Source organism: Gallinula chloropus (genome assembly GCF_964237585.1).
Source record: "Gallinula chloropus genome assembly, chromosome: 2".
Lineage (NCBI taxonomy): Eukaryota > Metazoa > Chordata > Aves > Gruiformes > Rallidae > Gallinula > Gallinula chloropus.
Genome location: NC_140086.1, coordinates 91,488,183 through 91,507,495, shown reverse-complemented (window position 1 = coordinate 91,507,495; position 19,313 = coordinate 91,488,183). Strand labels below are relative to the sequence as shown.

General features: G+C 41.1%; 1 protein-coding gene across 3 annotated transcripts in view; it reads right to left on the bottom strand.

Moving 5' to 3' along the window:
* FARS2 (phenylalanyl-tRNA synthetase 2, mitochondrial) overlaps positions 1–19,313 on the bottom strand; it is a 248,058-nt gene that overhangs the window by 89,634 nt on the left and 139,111 nt on the right. For all 3 annotated transcript variants that reach the window (XM_084280386.1, XM_084280384.1, XM_084280385.1), the window contains exon 5: positions 14,273–14,433. In XM_084280386.1, coding sequence (XP_084136512.1) covers positions 14,273–14,433 — 161 coding nt within the window. The remainder of the gene's footprint in view (positions 1–14,272; positions 14,434–19,313) is intronic.

Sequence of the window (19,313 nt, the reverse complement as noted above, 5' to 3'; positions counted from 1 at the left end):
ATCTCAGCCTCTTAAAACCCACTTTTGAAAGCACCAGGGTGAAGAAGAGATTAGCCTGACATGTTCCTACAGCAGTTCTAAGTCTACTGGGGAAAATATGCATTCTCATCATGCTTCTTCCCCAACCTCCCAGTTGACGGCCTTCTGAGCTTGCTGGGTTCACAGCACTAATCATCTCCCATTTCAAACACACATATATCACTGCAAGACAACCAAAAGCCAAACAAAAAGCACTTTTTCTGGTATCACTTTTCCATTTGAGCAGTTGCTACCAAAGAGCTGCTGTGACACTAAGGGGAACACATTTATTATGTTGTGGTGTCATCTATAGAAAATGAGCAAGCAGGGAAGGAATCCAGTGTATTTGGAATCACCAAAATGGTAAAATGCATTCTCACATCAAACCTAGTAATCAACATTTAAGACTGCCTTTTGCACAGGCTGTTTGCTCCTCCTACCCATATCTCTCACCCCACAGGCAGAATCACTGTATCAGGGTTGGGTTTTTTGTAGCAGGGGTGAAGAAAGCAAAGATGGCAAAGACCTCAGAGAACAAGCTGCAGATGAATAAAGACTGTACCAACTCTGCACTTTTCTAAAAGATATCTGCCATGCCTGCAAGGAACAGGTGAGGAGCTAGTAAAAGTCAACAGAAACCCAACTTCTCAGCAGATAACAAAGAATTCCTTCTTCAGCACAGCTGAGCATCCACACCTCCTGCAGAATACATTGGTTGCCGTGGGCATTCGATGTTTGCCATGCTCAGAAGCCAGGTCCCCTTCTTTCTGTTGGCTTGGTTTGTATATTTTCTCTCATTATGTTTAATAATAATACTGAGATAAATAGCTCAGTGGGGTAAAATACTGCCCACATCAGCAATTCATATAAAAGATTTGTATCTAAATAAAGAATGCAAGTATTTGGAAAAAGACTGCAGCAATATGAAGATGTATTTCTTCCAAATACGTAGCATAACAACGGAAACAAATTGAAGCCAACATTTTATTTCAGCTTAGATGAAAAATCTCCTATAAAGCACTGTTGATTATATTTCCTTTTCTCCTCATTACATCCACCGTTCTGGAGAGTTATTGTTTAAAGAGTAAAATCTCCAGAACACCTGAATATGACTTACACCAAAATAAGCTGGCATCGCAAATCTTACAGGCACGTGCAACACCTGAAAAAGTCCTTCTTCCTGCCTAACAAGATGCTGTTGGCTACCCCCCCCCCCCAAACAAAGCATAGGGATTTCTAAGACAACAGGAATGAGGCTTCCTATTTCTTGTCCAGGTACAGTTTCACATAATGCCCCGACATTGCTATACTGCAAAAGAATGTTCTCATCTTTCTACACTTCTCAGTCTTCTGAGTGAATCTGGATCATCTGGGAAACAATACTGTAGATACCACATCACAAAAATCTATGCTCCCTCGGAAGTTAAAAGTACCCCAACTGCCACGTACAACAATTTACCTGAGCAGGTTATTGGTGGTTTTCAAATATTCTTCATGATTTCCAGTGCCCTCAGGTTTCCTTCTTCACTTGGGAAACCTGCCCAAGTTGCACCAACTCTCACCAAAACCAGTACTTTAGTTTCCAGAGTAGTTACCTTTCCTTTTTATTCCCCTCAAGTGCTAAATTCATATAGATCACAACCTCCAAAGTGCAAGACCAATAATAAAACACCAGGTTAGTGTAGCCAGCTAAAACCAGTATCAAACTTTAAAGAACAGTAGGTAAGCCGGAGAGAAATGGAAACAAAAGGCTCTACTTCTTTGTCCAGTACTCAGAGGGAGAAAAGCCTTTAATTTTTCCTTTCAGGTAGACCCTGAGCATTCCTAAAGCTATACTCGTGTTAAGAGTAACAACACTTAGAAACAGAAAACTACAGAGAGGCCATAAGCTGAGAACAAGCCAAGCACAAAGGCCTCAAGAAGTACACTAAGCATTTAAGTATGCAATGACAAATGTAAAGAACTTCTAAAACTCTACAAAGAGAATCCTCCCTTTTTGCAGAACTTGTTTAAATGTCTTTCCTTATTTTACAAGAATCAGAAAATAGATTCACTATTGCTGATTTAGGAGAACGGGTTACATGTGGGAATAATTATGCAAACTGGATTTAACACGTGTGCAAAAGCAGGAGGATGCAAGGAATCCCCTAAAGAGGTGATTTCTTCCCATTATAAATTTTTAGAAAATTGCAAAAACAAATCCTTGGCAGCATATGCACCCCAAAGCATTACTTACCTGTCATGTTTTGTTTTAGGCTGTCACTATGATGGTCCGACACGTGTATCTCACACTAGCAAGATGAAATTGAGAACGGGTATGGTAAGAATAATACAGTTCTTCCCAACTGTGCCTTCTGTTGTTTGGCTATTCTCTGTAGCCTAATTCATATTCTGATCAGAGAAGTGGGAGCTGAAAATCAGGGGGGGGTTTATTAACACCATGTACTTCAAAAGGTGCTTCTGTTCACGTATACACATACATGCACCCAGACTGTTCTCCCCAGCGCTCATTTCCTAGGGACACTCTACAGCTGAGCTGCAATGGCTGATCATGATGCAGATGATGACTATAGGGGTTTAGGCGTGATTTTAGAGACTACTTCATCAAAAGCTCTTTGTAAAATGCATCGTTTGTGTGTAAAACACTGGTGCCAATGTTAGAACAGCTATCAAGTACACTCCTCTTTGACAAAACCCACCCTTTTATCCAAAACTGGAAAAAAGAATTCGAGTATATTTCCTACTGGGTTTTTTGTTTGTTTTTTTCCCCGCTGTTTATATGCCTGTGGTTGTGTATGCATACTGACACGCATACCTCTATCTCTGAAAACACACTTACATAGCATAAGTGCTTAGGCACATTCTAAGCAGGATTTACATCAAATACATAATGTACTCTCACAGAGATGTAGTTAATCCTGCTGTAGGCATGCAGATATTCCGATTGTGATAATTACCTGGGATTGCCTGTGAGAAACCAGGGTCCCGTTAGGTAGTGGAGCATAAACAGCCCCTGTCCTGAAGAGCTTCCTGCCCTAGGATAGCATTGGAGAAGACATGCTGAGGCAGGAAGTACAAGACAGCTACAACTGTAAACAGCATGGAAAAAAGAATTACTGAGTAAGGAAACTGTGCCACTTCTCAGGTCAGGGCCAAAGACTGAAGTCAAGATAGTTACTGTGCCCTCCTCCTCGCCAGAATTCTGTTCCTCACATTGTAATCAAATTAGTATTAGAAAAATATTGGCAAAAGCGTAAGGGTTACCCTCCTTGCTTAGTTATATAGTAACTTAGTAGGCAGTAAGACTGAAAGCTCTGAACAGCTGTGGATTCCCGCCTAAACCACCAGCAGCTCATTCTCACACAACCAGTACAAAATCTATTGTTATTTTACATTTTCAGGTTTACTCCTTCACCTAATATTAATGTGGGTCCCAACATATATATCACTGCTGGAAATTGCTCCATGGCTTATTTAAGCACTTTGTATAACCATTATGTTTCATCATTTGGAATGCAATAAAGATTGGTGGATATACTCAGCAGCAGAACCACTCACTCGTGAGCTATTTGTTTTAAAGAGTCTCAACCAGTCAAACTGCAAAATACGAGGTTTAGAGATCAGAGCAAACCATAGTAACACATGCTTTTTGAAGCTTATTGCACTTTTTGCCAAGTAATCATTTAAATAGTATCAGGTGTACTTTTACTGGGGCACGTTGCCTTTGCCTACCAAGAAAAGAGAAGACATCAGCAGCAAAAGGATTCTACTGGCAAAAACTGTGCATTGCAGCAGCATCAACAACTGGAAGTTCATTTTTTACTTAGATCCTGTTGGGGTGAGCTCGAAATTCAGTCAAGGATGCAATTGCTCCTTTTTGTTTAAAAACAAATTGGAAGTCAGTCCCTGGTGATCAGTTCCCATTTACAGGGCATCTCTTTCACTTGTACTGATGACACACCTACCGGCTATACCACGTTCTCTATATATTCACCCATCATCCTCTAAAGTAACAACATGCTCTAAACTTAGGCACACCTGAGACGGACAGTCTTCAGGCACTGTAATTTTTTCTTTTGCTTGTGCGAAAGCCTTCCGTGGGATACATTGTCAGTGTCACAACTTTTGAAGACCTATGAGAGGCTGGGTTTCTGCTATTTCATTCCAACTTTCCAGATGACAGAGAGGCAGGGAAAAAAGTGATCTTGACACTGTCATTTGCTTTTCAACAGGTAACTTTCCCTTTTATGTGAATATGTGAAAGTATTTGCCCTTCAATTAATGTTGCAAACACCTATTTGGGAAGATACAGACACCTCAATTTGAAAGCCACAGACCTGGTGGCCTTTGCATGAACATTGCACAGTTGTGCTTCACTTGGGATGTCATCACTGGAATCTAATTGACAAATAACTTTCAACAAGAACAGCTGTATGACTTCATCCAAGTTACTCTGACCTTCTTTTCCATCCCTTGGCTTTTCTTTCAATTACTTCTGGACTCTTTCCTTCTTTCTTCCATGACTGAGGTTCTAGATGTCCAAAGTACACAGAAAGAAAAGGTGGAAGACTCCTAGCTAATAAAAGCTTCTCCTTCCACCCAGCCTGCTCACTTCCTTCACTGACCATAACCTTTCCCTGGTGCTGCTTATGCATGAAGGCCACAGTGCTGTGGCACACTACCCAGTGGCAAAGCCATCTTACAAGTTATTTCTTGTCTTCCATCTTTCCCCAGTCACTTCTAGTTTTGTTCTGCCTTGAAAAAAGAAAAGTGCTGTCTGCTCAGTTTTCCTGTGGGCATGGGCCAGGCACTGAGAATGGGATTGGGGAACTGATACAGCTTTAATGTATTGCAGAGGAAAAAGTACTGCTGGTCCACCTCACAGTAAGGCCACATAAGTGGCTGCTGCAGTGCAAGCAGAACAGCAGAGCAGAACAGTAAATCAGTGATATCTATAAAGTAGAATTTTCCACTTTACAGGGACAGAACGTGTTCAGATTAGTGTTTAGGCTGTTTAATTTAGGGTTAAATGTACTACCTTGCTTTGCTAATGACTGTATCTTTGAGGAAGAGCTGAAGGAATGTTAACAAGCACACTTCGCTAAAAACTATCCTTGAAGAAGAGCTGAAAGACTGATAAAGAGGAAACATCCTGCCCCAGAAGGCACAGAGAGCTGGGTGGTTGCCAGAGAGGCCTGAAGTCAACAAAAATTGGCAGTAACTGGGGGATAGGTAAAGGGGAAGTTTGCGACCACCCACCCAATTAAGACTATGCAAATCAGCCCAGGCACCTTCAAGGAGCATGTGTGCTAATTTAAATACACTTGACCACTAGTAGATGATGCATTAATTACTAACCAGTTAGTGTAAATTTAGCTGTGTTTTTCTAATCCTGTAACAAGAAAAATATAATGAAGATGCTGTGTGCTGGCGTGCTAGCTTTGCAGAACTGCCACCTAGCACCCATCTCCACACAGACCTGAAGTAAATGAAATGCCTCTAGCTCTGTGAGTACACTGGCGTACTGCACACCAGGTAAAACAATCCCACTTCTGGGGCAACATCAGAACATAAGTACATGGAAAGGAATAAAAAATTACACTTCTCAATGCTATGAGGATCGAGGCTTTGGGAACAAGTGATACAGAGCAGTCACACGCCCACAAAACCTTGGAAAGGAGAGATGTTTCTACCGCTGTCTCTGAAGTTGTGGTCAAAAAAGAGGGCATCTAGGTGGACACAGTGGTATTGCACATTGCAAGATCCGTGGTATTCTCGCTGTTTCTTAGTAAAGCCCTGGACCTCCCACATAGCTGAGAATTTAAGGAAATGCATAATTAAATCCAGGTTTTAGCATTAACTGCCATTTCATAAAAAAACGTTATTGGTAATTTAACAATTTAACTGTGTGTTAGCACAGAACACTGAAAGCAAGGATTAAGTACTTTGCTCTTCGTACCTACATATAAATACACAGACAGACTCCCTCCACTGTAAACAAATCCCACCTGGGACAGCTGTGCACACAGTACCAAACTCACAGCATCCAGAAAGAAAAGCTCAAAGCAGCTACTGTGCTTCACATCACCACCACAAAGACTGAGCCTGCTATTGGCCCATGATAACTCCATGGAGGTGAACAAGAAAGTTTTCAAACATTCTAATACTCTGAAAACAACCTAGAATTACTTGAAGCATTTTCAAAGGCACATAGGTGGAGGAGAAGAAAAGAGCTATTATTTTGCTAAAGAATACCATAGGTTTCTCTGTGCATATGACTATTATCAAGGTGGTTGTTCGATAGATGACATGGTTTTGCCTCACCCTTCAGTGCTCCAGCAGATAACAGATGGAGATATTACACGAGATAAACATCACTGATCTAAGCACAAAGGGCTACTGACACTTTTCCAAGTGCAAGCAGAAAGGAATTAAACTGTTGCTGATTTTTCCAGGTTCAGTGGGAGGCTACCAGTAAGACTAGATTGCAGTGGGTAGGCAGAGGGATGGAAACAGGGCATTCGTGAAAACCTTCATCATTGGGTATTAGCCCAAAGGGCAGCAGCTGGATTTCTGGGAATCACATCTTCTGTCAGTGGGGTTTTTTACCAAGAGTTTCAGTAATATCATCTCAGTGCAGCCTGGGTTCTGGGACACTAAATGTTTCACAAACCCAAAATCAAAACGTGGAGTCCAGTGATGGTTCCTGCTCCTAAAAGCAGAGGTGCTAACTGCACAAGGAATGAGAACAAGCTATGTATGTATGAGAACTCCCACACAGCTGTTCCTAACACATTGAACTAATACAGGTAACACTCTTCAACACCTTCACATATCTATGCTTCTGTACAGTGTCAGAAACAATCTCTCTCTTAAACAAGAGACAGCTACAAATAGCCAGAGAAAGAAAGTACTGAAGGTATTTGGAAAATTCATTACCTTGAAAGGCTGAGAACAAGTACAGTTGTGTTCCAGTGAAATTACCTGTGCGTCAGAGCATCTGTTTACTGTATTCTATGATGGAGAAGCCACTATATTACTCACCTGCAGTTCACTGGTATGTAAGCTGCTTAATTTTTAGACCTGGACTTAAAAGTTCACAAAATTAAATTAAGATAGGATAGCACTGGATATACCAGTTTTCATCACTCCTGTTTTTGAGGTATGCCTGAGTTTTGGACAGCTGCTATAAATGCTTCAACCATTACTCTCAGCCAATACATTCCTTGCTTTCAACATCACCCCTCACCCCCATATCTTGAGACTGACAGTAATACTTCAAAGTACAGAGTTGATTTGATGGTTTGTGGTTATAATTTTTGTGGTCAATCATACTTCTTGATTTCTCAAAAGGAGATCAAGAGTAGATGTGGACAGACCAAAGTCTGGGAAGACATACTGATTGATTTAGATAAGTCTTTTCCCTTAGTCTTAACAGGTTTTTTTGCCTTAAATCTACTCTCCTTTTCTGCATTTTTCTCCTTTTCCCATCCTCCCCACCCCCCATCTTGTTTAAACTTCCTCTGTTTGCCCCGACTTTTTCATATTGCCCAGAATGCCCAAAGTGCAGTTCTCTCTTCCACCTTCCTCTTACTTTTTCATATCTTGGTGGTTTGTTTTTTTCTTGTAGCCAGTTATATGTGACTGTCCATCTACTGTCCCTCCCCTCATTTCTGAGCTACTATCTTCTTTCCTTCCTGTGTTTTCAGCCAATTGTCTTTAGTTGAGAACAGGAATTCAAAACCTGTTGACTCTCCAGAGGCTTGCTTCTTGACTTTCTTTACCCAAGCGTTGATCAGTAAAACCGGCTCATATCAAAGATTTTCCAAATGAAATTTGTGGTTCATCAGATTAAACTCTTATTGCTTGTAACAGACATTTGGAAAGTTTCCTCTGCTTCAGCCCGGCAAGGTGCTGATCACTCTCAGTTGGATCCCAGGAAGCACAGAGATCTCTGACCCAAAACTATTTAGGCATTTAGGTTATGTTCGACTGAGCACAAGAACTGCCCATTGACTTAAATGGGACTACTCGCAAGTTTAAAGCTCAGCATGTGCTACAGAACTTTGCCTGACTGGGGCCAGAGGGCTCAGGTTCCTAGAGCTTCAATACCAGCACTGGCTACAAATGATACGAGATAGAACAACCTGATGAGAGAAAACTTGATGATCAAGTGATTTCTAATTCAGTTGTGCGGCTTAGTGCAGCATCTCTGCAATGAAGAAAGTATTTTTTGCCTTCTTTCCATGGCTGTGAACCACTAAAAAAAAAAAAAAGGTTTCATAATATTCTGCAGAGCATACAGACAAACCTGAGATGATATACAGCAATGTAAAGGTTTTATTAACGTTCATTTAAGATGATCTACGTAAGTCACTCATAAGAAACTCAACTTTCCCAAAGTCATGCCAATAAAATGTTTATGCTACACCATCACTTATTCTGTTGTACACCTCCAATGCACACACACACACACTTTATATATATATCTTCAATTACAGTAAAACTAATTAGACAATAAATCACAGTTGAGGCTGTACCTCATTTGTTCAGACATCCAAGTTAAATTTACATACTAATGGTTGCGTATTTGCCTTTAATAGATGCACTATTAGAAAGTAAACATAATAAATGAATAACCATTTAAGCATGGAGTTACCTAATCTTGATGAAAAATATCTGAAAATGTAGCAGCCAGTGAATCTATTTACTTTTTTATTGGAAAATAAAGCTAATCACAGACTAAGATGATAAATATAAATTATATGGACTAGCATACTAATGATGGATCGGACAGACCCATCCTGTGCAGTGAATGCAGTAAGATCAAACTGGTTGAAATGACTGGCTTTTACATTGGATGCACTCCTTCTGAAGCATGGAATAAAGGATAGACTAAGATGGTTTGATTTGCAAAAGTTTCCCCTTGGACCTGCCAGTGCATTTTATTTTCAGCATCTTCCAAAGCTTCAGGATAAGCTCCGTGTCTCCCAGCAAGAAGCAGGAAAGTGTGCACAGGAAAGACCCGGAGGGACGTGGGCTGTCTCAGATAACTGAGAAACGTGCAGTAAGGTAAAAAAGTTGTACGGTGTATCTGTGTGAGCAAGAGGGCTTGCATCCTTAGCAAACAGTGCAAATTGGGCTACTGGATAAACCCTTTATGCGAGGAACAGGGGCATAATTCCCCTGTCACACTAAGCAAAGGCAAACGGCAGTGAGTGAGGCCCAGCCCTTGCTCTCTTGCACTGGAGAAAGATGAGCCCACTTTGATTTTCTTTCCCATATAATGAATCACTTCTTTCCACACAGCTACTTCCTTCTGAAGTTAGATATTTTCTCATCTCTGCTAACCTTGACTGTTCACTTCTCAAAGCACAGACAGTCTCCTGGTTAGGGCCACATAGCCGTCCTGACTACAGCTGTGCGGGAGGTGAACAGTGTCAATTCAAGCTGCTTGCCAACTCTTTCCTCACTCCACCAGCAAAGGTTACTAGCCCCTCAGGTGTCCCAGCAGAGCTGTTAGAGGAGCTTTGTCTATCTTGGTGCCATCAGAAAGATCCTGGTTATAAAGTCTATTACTTTGAGTATAGATATAACAGGTTATTATGAAGGAACTGAGTTTGGACAGACTGCATGTGCCAGCAGATAGAAGGAAGGAACAGTTCCTGGAGATGATGGAAGTGGGTAGTAAAAAGTAGGTGGTGTTAGGGTTACTGCAGATATTGCAGAATATTACAAATACTGCAGAAGTGAGAAAAGGGAGAAGAAAGCAACTCCTATAGTCACACAGACGGGGCCTGCAGGTTAGCTAGGAATCTGATCCAATTTTCCTCTGTACCGGTGCCTCCTTTAGAACAGCATAAACATGCTTCTGCTTGACCCCGATCCAGGGCACAATGCTCATCTGTAATCAAAATAAATAATTACTTAAAACAACAGGAGTAGCAGCCACCAACAGCATCAAATGAAAGTGACTTTGTGAGGAGAGAATGCATCAGCCATCAATTGACACGACATGCTGCTTGCTCACTGTGGCAGCAGAATGATGGAGGTTCCAGGAACCGTCCTGCTGCTAGAGCCCATTCGTCTTAATCAACACCTCTGGGCACACCACACTTAATCTGAACTGTGGGTGCCTCCCTTTCCTAAATGTCATTTTGGTTTTGTACCTCTTCTTGAAAGCTGTCAGCCCATGGACACATCTTTCTCTCTTCTTTTCTTTTTTTTTTTTCTTTTTTTTGGATAAGAATGCTGGCTCAGCATGAACCAAAAAGTGATTACATGCAACTGTGCTCAGAGCCCTGATGAACAGAGATGTAACGTGGCGTATCAGATCGGATCTGAGCCATTTGTCTTATTGCATTATGCCTCGCAGGTGCTCAGTCTTTCCTGCCCTCTCTGTCCTCAGCCTTCCATCTCACAGCCCGAGCAGAAGGTGTACACAAGCGACTGAAGGCAAGTTACCAGCCTCTGATCCCCCAGTGCTGCTGTGACTTGTGTCAAATTATAGCCAGAGCCATTTGGCAATCCAAATCAATGCAATAATCTGATCTGTGGGGAGCAGCACTCTAACACTGGTGTGCTGAGCAGCCACACCGACACAAGCGCTGTCAGCTTTTCCCAGCAGCTTCCTGACCTACTGAAGCCGGCACGTGTATATCGAAGTGATGACACAGGGAAAAGTGTGGCACGTTCAGGCTGCTAAAAGGCACAAAACATACACTTTTAAGTCCCAAGAAAATGCTCCATTTAAATTCAATTTTTGAACAAGAGTAAATTTAGCCAGGTTATTAATAAAGGTTACTGCTATATAGTGTGGACTTCATGTATGTGGAGAACATTTTCATGAACAGAAAGAAAAATATTTATGTTGGTTTATAATATTCAGATTATAAGAAAGGATGAGGGGAGTACTGAGACATTGATAGGTCTATCTTAGCTAAGTAGATGAAGGATGGACATTCACCCAGAGTTTCTGAGTCTGTGCAATTCGTGTAAAGAAAAGCTCTCAGAACATCTGGTCTGTCTTGGTTCTGTCCAGCCAGGCTGAAAAATACTGCATGGCCTTGCATGCAAAAAATCTGTCACTTTTTAATACCCACTGAGGTGTCTTACATCATCATCAACAGTGGAGGACAGGCTAAAAATTTACTTTCAGGCATTACACAAATAAACCACGTGATTCATTATGACTCTTTAGAAAAGTGGACATGTGCAGAAGGTCTGCTAACGTGGATTTACAGCATACCTGAAAAATAGCACACACCAGAAAGAAAGAAAGAAAACCTGCCTTATTAACTCCCATCACCCAAGACCTTACGGTTGCACAGTAAGATTATTTCACAGTACTCTCACTAGAAGGGTCATTAACCCTCTAAAAAAGCAATTCCAGTACTATTACCAGTATGTATAGTATTGAGCTTCAAAAAGCTCAATGTAAGATACCAGATGAAAGCTGGATACAGACTTCCTTTTAAAAAAAAAACCAAGCTGTTGCTAAAACATCGGCCACATCCCTTCTTTAGAAGAGAGAAAGAAAAGACTCAAACCAATCCATTTTTCTACTTCTGTTGCTCCTCTCCCATACGCCTCATTCTCCCAATCTGTACACTTTCCATTGGCCTATTTGTTGGGATACAATGACTGCCAACACATTAACGTGATAAAGCCCATTAAGGGCCCAATAACACTACTCTGTTCTTTCCCTTTGGTCCAAGTTAGAGCACAGTAGAAGCTGACAACTTCTTATCCTTGAAGTCCCCCACCTACCGCATCATGCCTCCTGATTCATGTTACCACTTCAAGATGTATTTCAGCCAGCAAGCCTCCATTTAAAGACTCTCTCGACAACATCAGTCTTGGGTAAATGCCAGCTGAAACCATTGCTATTTGGCAAGAAGTGCTTAAAGACCTACCAAGACTTTGTCATCACTCGCTTATTGATGACACAGACAGTTACCCAGCAAAACAGTGCAAAAACATGTGTTCCTAGTGACTCCTGCTCAGCTAAGGTTACTAAACAGCACCAGTCAGAAAAAAAGAAAGAAAACTTCTTTCACTTTTAACTTCTTAGAAACAATGTCCTTTCCTCTGACACTATCCACAGTAACCTATGCCTTTATCATCTTCAGATTGGTTTACTACACCTGACTTTATCTGAAGCTGAACATGAAAATGATACGCAACTTAGAGGCACCAGTCACCCAGCGCTCTCTTTGGCTCACCTTCAACATTCTGACTATCTGTACCTTTCCCCAAAAACCCAATCTACTGCTAATTACCAGTGTGAGGCTTGGATCCACAATTTTAAAGAAAGAAATCTCATCTTAGTTTCATCCTGCTCCTTGGAATCAATGCCAAGAAGAAAGATATGGGCTGAAAAGAAGACTTGAGCACTACTTATTGAAAAGAACAACAAATATTCTGTAGAGTATCAGGGAAAACTACAGTAAACCCACCTTCAACAAGTGGCAAAAATCTGTCCTCTTTCATACCATCTGAATAGCTCAATGACAGTATCAACTGAAAAAGAACCCAAGCAAAAAAAACCAATCACCCCCTTAAACCCCCCCCCAAAACCCAACAACAAAACCATCCACCACTCTGCAACCACCATTTTGAACTTTTAACTCTACCAGAGATGTGCCAGAATTGCCATGAATTAAAAAATGGATGCTGATACTGATTTGATATGCAGACTGCTCAAATAGAATCTAAGCATTATCACTGTTGTTTTTCCCTTTTATATTTTCTATTCTTACAAACCATGATTAAGCTGTTCACACACAAGGAAAATGGTAAAAGGCAGCAGCAAAAAGCATTTTGCTGCTTTAGTACTTCAGACTCCTTCATGTACCTACACAGCTATGTCAGCTCAAGTCCCCCACAGATCAGGGATACCTTCTGACTTGAACTGTCCCATGGTAATGCTGAAGAATACTATGAAAGTATCATTTCCAATCAATCTATGCTTAATTACTTTCCAACCACAAAAAGACAAGGTTGCCAATTACAAAGATCACTACTGTAGAGGAGTAATAAAGAAATATAAGCTGAGCCTGCATTCTTTCCCCCCCTACTTGTAAGTAAGTTGACATTTAAGATGGTGAGGCAAATTGACAAAACATTTTGCCAAAGTATCATAAAATCATAGGATGGTTGGGTTGGAAGGGATCTCAAAGGACATGTAGTTCCAACTCCTGCCATGGCCAAGGACACCCTCCACTAGACCAGGTTGCCAAAGCCCCATCCAGCCCGGCCTTGGACACTGCCAGGGAGGGGCCAGCCACAGCTTCTCTGTGCAGCCTGTGCCAGGGCCTCACCGCCCTCACAGGGAAGAGTTTCTTCCTTATATCTAATCTAAATCTACCCTCCTTCAGCTTAATGCTGTTAGCCCTTGTCCTATCACTCCATACCCTTCTAAAGAGCCCCTCTCCAGCTTTCCTCTAGGTCCCCTTTAGGTACTGGAAGGCTGCAAAATAAGGTCTCCTTGGACCCTTCTTTTCTCCAGGCTGAACAAGCCCAACTCTCTCAGTCTGTCTGTAGGAGAGGTGCTGCCAGCCCTCTGATCATCTTTGTGGCCCTCCTCTGGGCTCACTCCAGTATGTCCATGTCTGTCTTGTACTGGGGACCACAGAACTGGATGCAGTGCTCCAGGTGAGGTCTCATGAGAGCTGAGCAGAGGGATAGAATCCATTCCCCTCAACCTGCTGGTCATGCTGCTTTTTGATGCAGCCCAAGATACCGTTGACCCTCTGTGCTGCAAGTTGATGTTGCTGGGACATATGAAGCTTCTCACCCAAAAATGCAACTTGCATTGGTTTCAATGAATGTAGAGTGAAAACAATGGGAAAAAATGGGAATGTATTACAACGTTTGAATGCTCAGCATCAAACGTTTTTTTTATAATGCAACAGAATGACGGACACAATTCAAGAACACACCCAAACCAGACAGAGGCCTAATCAAGTCTTTTCCTGGGTAAATTTAAAAGTTAAATATATGCTTAAGTATTACTGAGAACAGAGGTATTCACTAGATACTAGAAGCAACTCACATTATCTGTCTGAAAAAAGCTGTTGTCATCAAAAGCTAGATTTTATTGCAGTACATCGGAGCATCACGATAGCTGTAAAGCTGTTGCTTTAAAACCCAATCTGTTAATGTCACAAAATTTTAATTCTGTGATATTCTCTAGGGTTATATACACTTCTTAATGACAGAAAATTATCATCATAAATCTATATTGTTTTACCTGGAATTTTATTTTTTGCCAAATGTGTGGCACAATAAACTGCTTCAAGAAGCGTTCGTCTTCACTCCAGAACAGTCGGATGTCAGGGATATCGTACAGGATCATGGCCAGCCTCTCCAAACCCAAGCCAAATGCCCAGCCAATTTTATCCTGAGCACCAGCTGCAATAAACAAACAAACAAGATAAAAATTCAAGAGCTTAAGTTCACAACATAAATAACCGCTGATAAAATGTTCACCTATTTACCAAGGTGGGAGGTGTGGGGGTGTGGAAATCATGATGAAGTGGCAAGACAGATAAGCCTACAAGCATTTGCCAAATGAAAGATCTACAGGCTACAGGATAGGTCCTACTCCCACCAAAACGTCAGCAAGACTGAGCATGCCACTGAGTCCAGGAATGAAAAGCCATAATAAAATAAAGCTGCACCCTTGGGTCTTTGTGTCCAAGGTTTCAAATAGACTGAGAAATGCTGCATAACCCTACACATTGCTTCCCTTTACTATCCTTAGAACTAAAATGTCTGCACCTGACACCCTTGTGTTTTATCAGACACAGAAACATGAATTCCTTGTTCAGAATCTTTTCCTTGGACTGAGAGAGAAGGCCAACCCTATGCAGCATTAACATCATTACCAACATTGGAGACGATCAAAATTGTCACTTTTGTGGCCTCTGGAAGAAACAGAGCAATGGGATGTGAGGCACTGTCGTGTTAACATCTCGTCTCCAACCCGGGAACTCCTGGGCTGCTGCCCCTGGGAAAAGCTACTGTTCCTACATACACAAGTCTAAGTATAAAAAGACAAAAATATTCAAGACAGAAGAGCTGTACAGATACTAATGATGGAACATTTCCAGCAGGAAAGCAAATATTCATACCTTCCTTCATTTGTGGAGCAGGTGCACTGAGTCATTCAACAGGGAGCTTTTTCAACACCAAGAACCAGCTCTGTGTTTAGCCACCGTCCCACTAGTTTTGAAATAAGCCGAGAGCCCAGCAGCTCTGGCAAAGGCTCAGAGCTTTTTAAAACTTAAACAAATGACTAAATAAACACACTTATGCTGAAAGGATGCGTGCGTGTGTGACAGACTTGAATTTTCACCATCAACACTGGCAGTGTTCCCTTGAATAATATAATAACGCTGTGCATCTCGCAGCTACCCAGCTAGACTGAGCCCATACTTGCCTCCCCTGGTATTAGTTTAAACTCTAACTTTCTGTAAAGTTTGAATTTGGCAGATTCCCCACCACCATGCAAGAGGGCCAGAAACATATGTCTGCTTTCTGACCCTTGCTTGCTATCAGAAAGGAGTCAGCTCCTGTTATTTTGGTGCTGATGACATCCTGAGGTGTTCCATTATGTTGAATGCTGAGACGAAACAGTTCAGAGTTCTGTTTAAATAGAGGCAGGCATAACAAGTTTCAGAAAAGAGACACGGTCATCACTTTGATTCTTTTAATTAATTAGAACCTGCTTATTTACCTTGAATACTAAGTTCCTAGCAGAACCCATCCATGCCTCATCTGCAACCTCAGCAGTATTGCACTGCCACAGGACTTGGGTCAACTTTATAACCCTGCTCCCCATGGGAGTACAGATATTTTGCCCTGTCCTTTTTCATGTGCTCATAGGTAAGATTTTGCACTTTCACAGAATCACAGAACAGAAGTTTGACCTTGGAAAGCAGTTTATCAACTGAACCGTGGGAGTCCTAAGAAAGAGAGGACAGGGTGTGAACTCAAAAGGTACCACACTGCAGAGTTGCTCAAACTAGTATGTTTAGACCAACCAAGAGACTATGAGCTAATGTGGAAACCTACAATCCACGCTACCTTACATGAAGAGCTGTATGATTTGCTGCTGTTGATTGAGTTACTTTTAGTGAAAGGATAGTGATTACACAGAATGTATTGAGGGGGCTGACCTCTTCTCCCTAGTGACAATCAACAGGACAAGAGGAAATGGCCTCAAGTTGTGCCAGCAGAGGTTTAGGAAAAAAATCTCCACAGAGAGGGTTGTTAGGCATTGGAACAGGCTGCCCAAGGAGGTGGTGTGGTCTCCATCCCTGGAGGTATTTGAAAGATTGGTAGATGTAGTGCTTAGTGACATAGTATAGTTGTGGTTTTGGCAGGTTAGGTCAAAGGTTGGACTTAATGATCTGAAAAGTTCCTTCCAACCAAGACAATTCTATGATTCTATTCTATGAAGTTTGTGTTTGGGAAACATATTGAGCTGCAGAGTATAAGCTATAAACTGTTTATTTTCCAAGCTGAAAGTACTATTTCTCTCCATATTCCACTACATAAAAATAATTATATTTTTACAGCTATGAAGAAGGGAAGATAATTCATTACAACGGTGTTGCTTCCCCAAACTTCCAGCTTGTCTGTCTTAGATCATCAACTCTTGCCTCAGTAGAGTTGCAAAACTCCTATTCACTTCAAAAGTGCCAGCTTTTCATATACATATGGATATTTCTGTAGACTGATTAACACACCCCACCCTCTCCTCCAGAGGCAGAGCGCCTGAAGAGCATCCCTGAGAGTTCTGAACAGACACTGCTTCATCTCAACAGTGGCATTAAACCTGAAACCTAAAGACGCCAGGTTAAGCATCAGTGTTAATAGATTCACTGATGCTTATTAAATTATATATGATATGGGATGATGATCATCCTTCCCCACATTACTAATGATTACTGGTAGATAGGAGAGGAAAAAAAACCCAGATCTGACAGGAGATTCACCTACCAGAATATGTACCCATTCAGCTGAGCTTTACATTGAAGATTTGTGCTTTTTTATTATTTTGATGAGAATGGTTTTTGATTCCACTCTTTGCTCACACTTTGAGAGTAATGTACAATATTTAATAATACCTAATTGACTTACTATGCATTTTAATTCTGCAATGAATGCCATGACTTCATATCACCAATATTTTTGATTTTTTTTTTTAAGGATTGGGACACACCAGACTTTTTTGCATTATGTAGCAGACAAAATTATTCACCCAGATATTTGCCTAGCAGCTCAGAGTATTGTCATCTGAGCTAACAATAAATGCAGTCACAGAACTGGTCTTTTAGATGAACCTCACACAACTATCAGCCTTCAGACAACAAACTTCTCAAGTGTGTGCAGTCAAAGCTGTACCAGTGAAGAATTCCCTCTACTCAGAGAAAAAAAGAGAAAAAAAGAAAAGAAAAGAAAAAGGAAAATGTAGATAACTAGAATTCCTCCTTAAATCAACACTGGCGAATCTCCACTGTGCTCCATATCTTCATTTGCCTTTGATCTCCAGCATCCTAGGTGTAAAGCTCCAAGTCAATGTAGCGTTTAAAAACAAGATTGACTTAAAGCATCTGAAGAATTACCTTGAACTCAAGACCAATGCACACTCCTAAACTTATTTCTGACTGCAAATGACCAGACAGCTTACAAGTTAAATGTGCTGCTAACCACTCCGTTGAGTGAGAGCTTTTCACAGCACATACATACTTTTAAATACACTGAATTTCAGCAAGTAACATGCAAAGAATTCAAAATAATACATGTGAGCATGACAGAAAGAATGGACACAGTATAGCGTTAAACGTGGCAAAAACCAGGCTGTGGTTCTGATGATGAGACCTGGCCAAAGTGGCAGATTCCAGGGACCTGGTGGGGCAATCATAGCATCACTGCTTGAAATAACAGCCCAATGGATAAAGCTTTCCTGACATACGAGTTTTCCCTTTGCATTGCCAGGCTCCTGCTGCCTCACATGAGAAATCTGACTACCCCACTAGGAGGAAATTGCTGGAAGCTTTGCATGTCAGGTAGCCAAAGATGGAAAAGAAAAGGATAAACCAGTTTGACTGGTTTCCTTCACTGGGGGCTGATACATTCCAATCTCACTCCAGAAGGTTGCATCATCACAGCTGTGTCCTACAGGGGAGCTCAAGAGTTCTAATATCCTTGAGAAGTCATATATATCCATCCTGATCTTAAGTTTCGAGACCAGATGAAGCAGTTTACGTGCACCAATCAAGCCATTTAAAAACCAACCAAACAAAACACTGATAAATGAAAGCTAAACTGGGTCAGCCGGGATGGGAAGCTTCACAATTCCTCACTGAGCCACCTGCCAGAACTCATGGATTATTTCTCACCGAGTCCTCAGAAATACCCCAAGCAGAAACTTTTACTGTCTTGAGGAGGGTGAGGTGGGATATTTTGCACAGTACAAGGTTTTAAAGACATTTTGCAACGTAGTGATAGAAACAGGTTGACACAACTTTTTTGTTATACAGCTCAGTCACACTGATCTTTGTATCTATGCTGGCTTTTATTTAACAATTTTCGCTACTCCTGTAGAACTGCCAATAAAGAAATCTTTCTTTCAATAGAGCCTAAATTGGGTCTTCAAATTGTTATACTCAGCAGTTACTGAGAAGTGAAAGAAATTAAATTTTGATCTTGGATTGAGGCAAAGTCAGGAGCACACAACAGGCTGCATACAAGGTGTTCTTCACAAAATGCCCCAAAATTAATATATCCAGAACGTTTGGAGCTGAAAGCTGGGAGGAGTTCCAGAATCAAAGACCTGAATTTGATCTCCTGCTTTCAGTCCAAACCATGGCTGTTAATGGAGCAAATTCAGGAACTAAAATGGTGGGAAGATGGGTGAGCAGATTCTTAAGGGTACACAGACTACACATCATGTTTTATAAAACAAATCAGTGCTTTAAACTGTGTAGAAAGCACTACATGAAGCAAAGACCTATGCCTACATTTGAGCTCCAGGTGATCAATGGACAGCTTATGAACAAGTCTTTGAAAAACAGCTTCTGCAAAAAAATAAATAAAAGTACTTTTCACTAGAGACTAGAAATGCATATTCTACATGAAGGCCACAGCAATGAGCTAACCCATGTTTACCTGTGTTAAAAACTAACCCTTTAAAATTATTTCCTACTCATGTATGTTGGGAATCCAAGGTTTTACATGAAATGAAAAAATACTAAGGTGTCAATCTAACACAAAATAGCTGC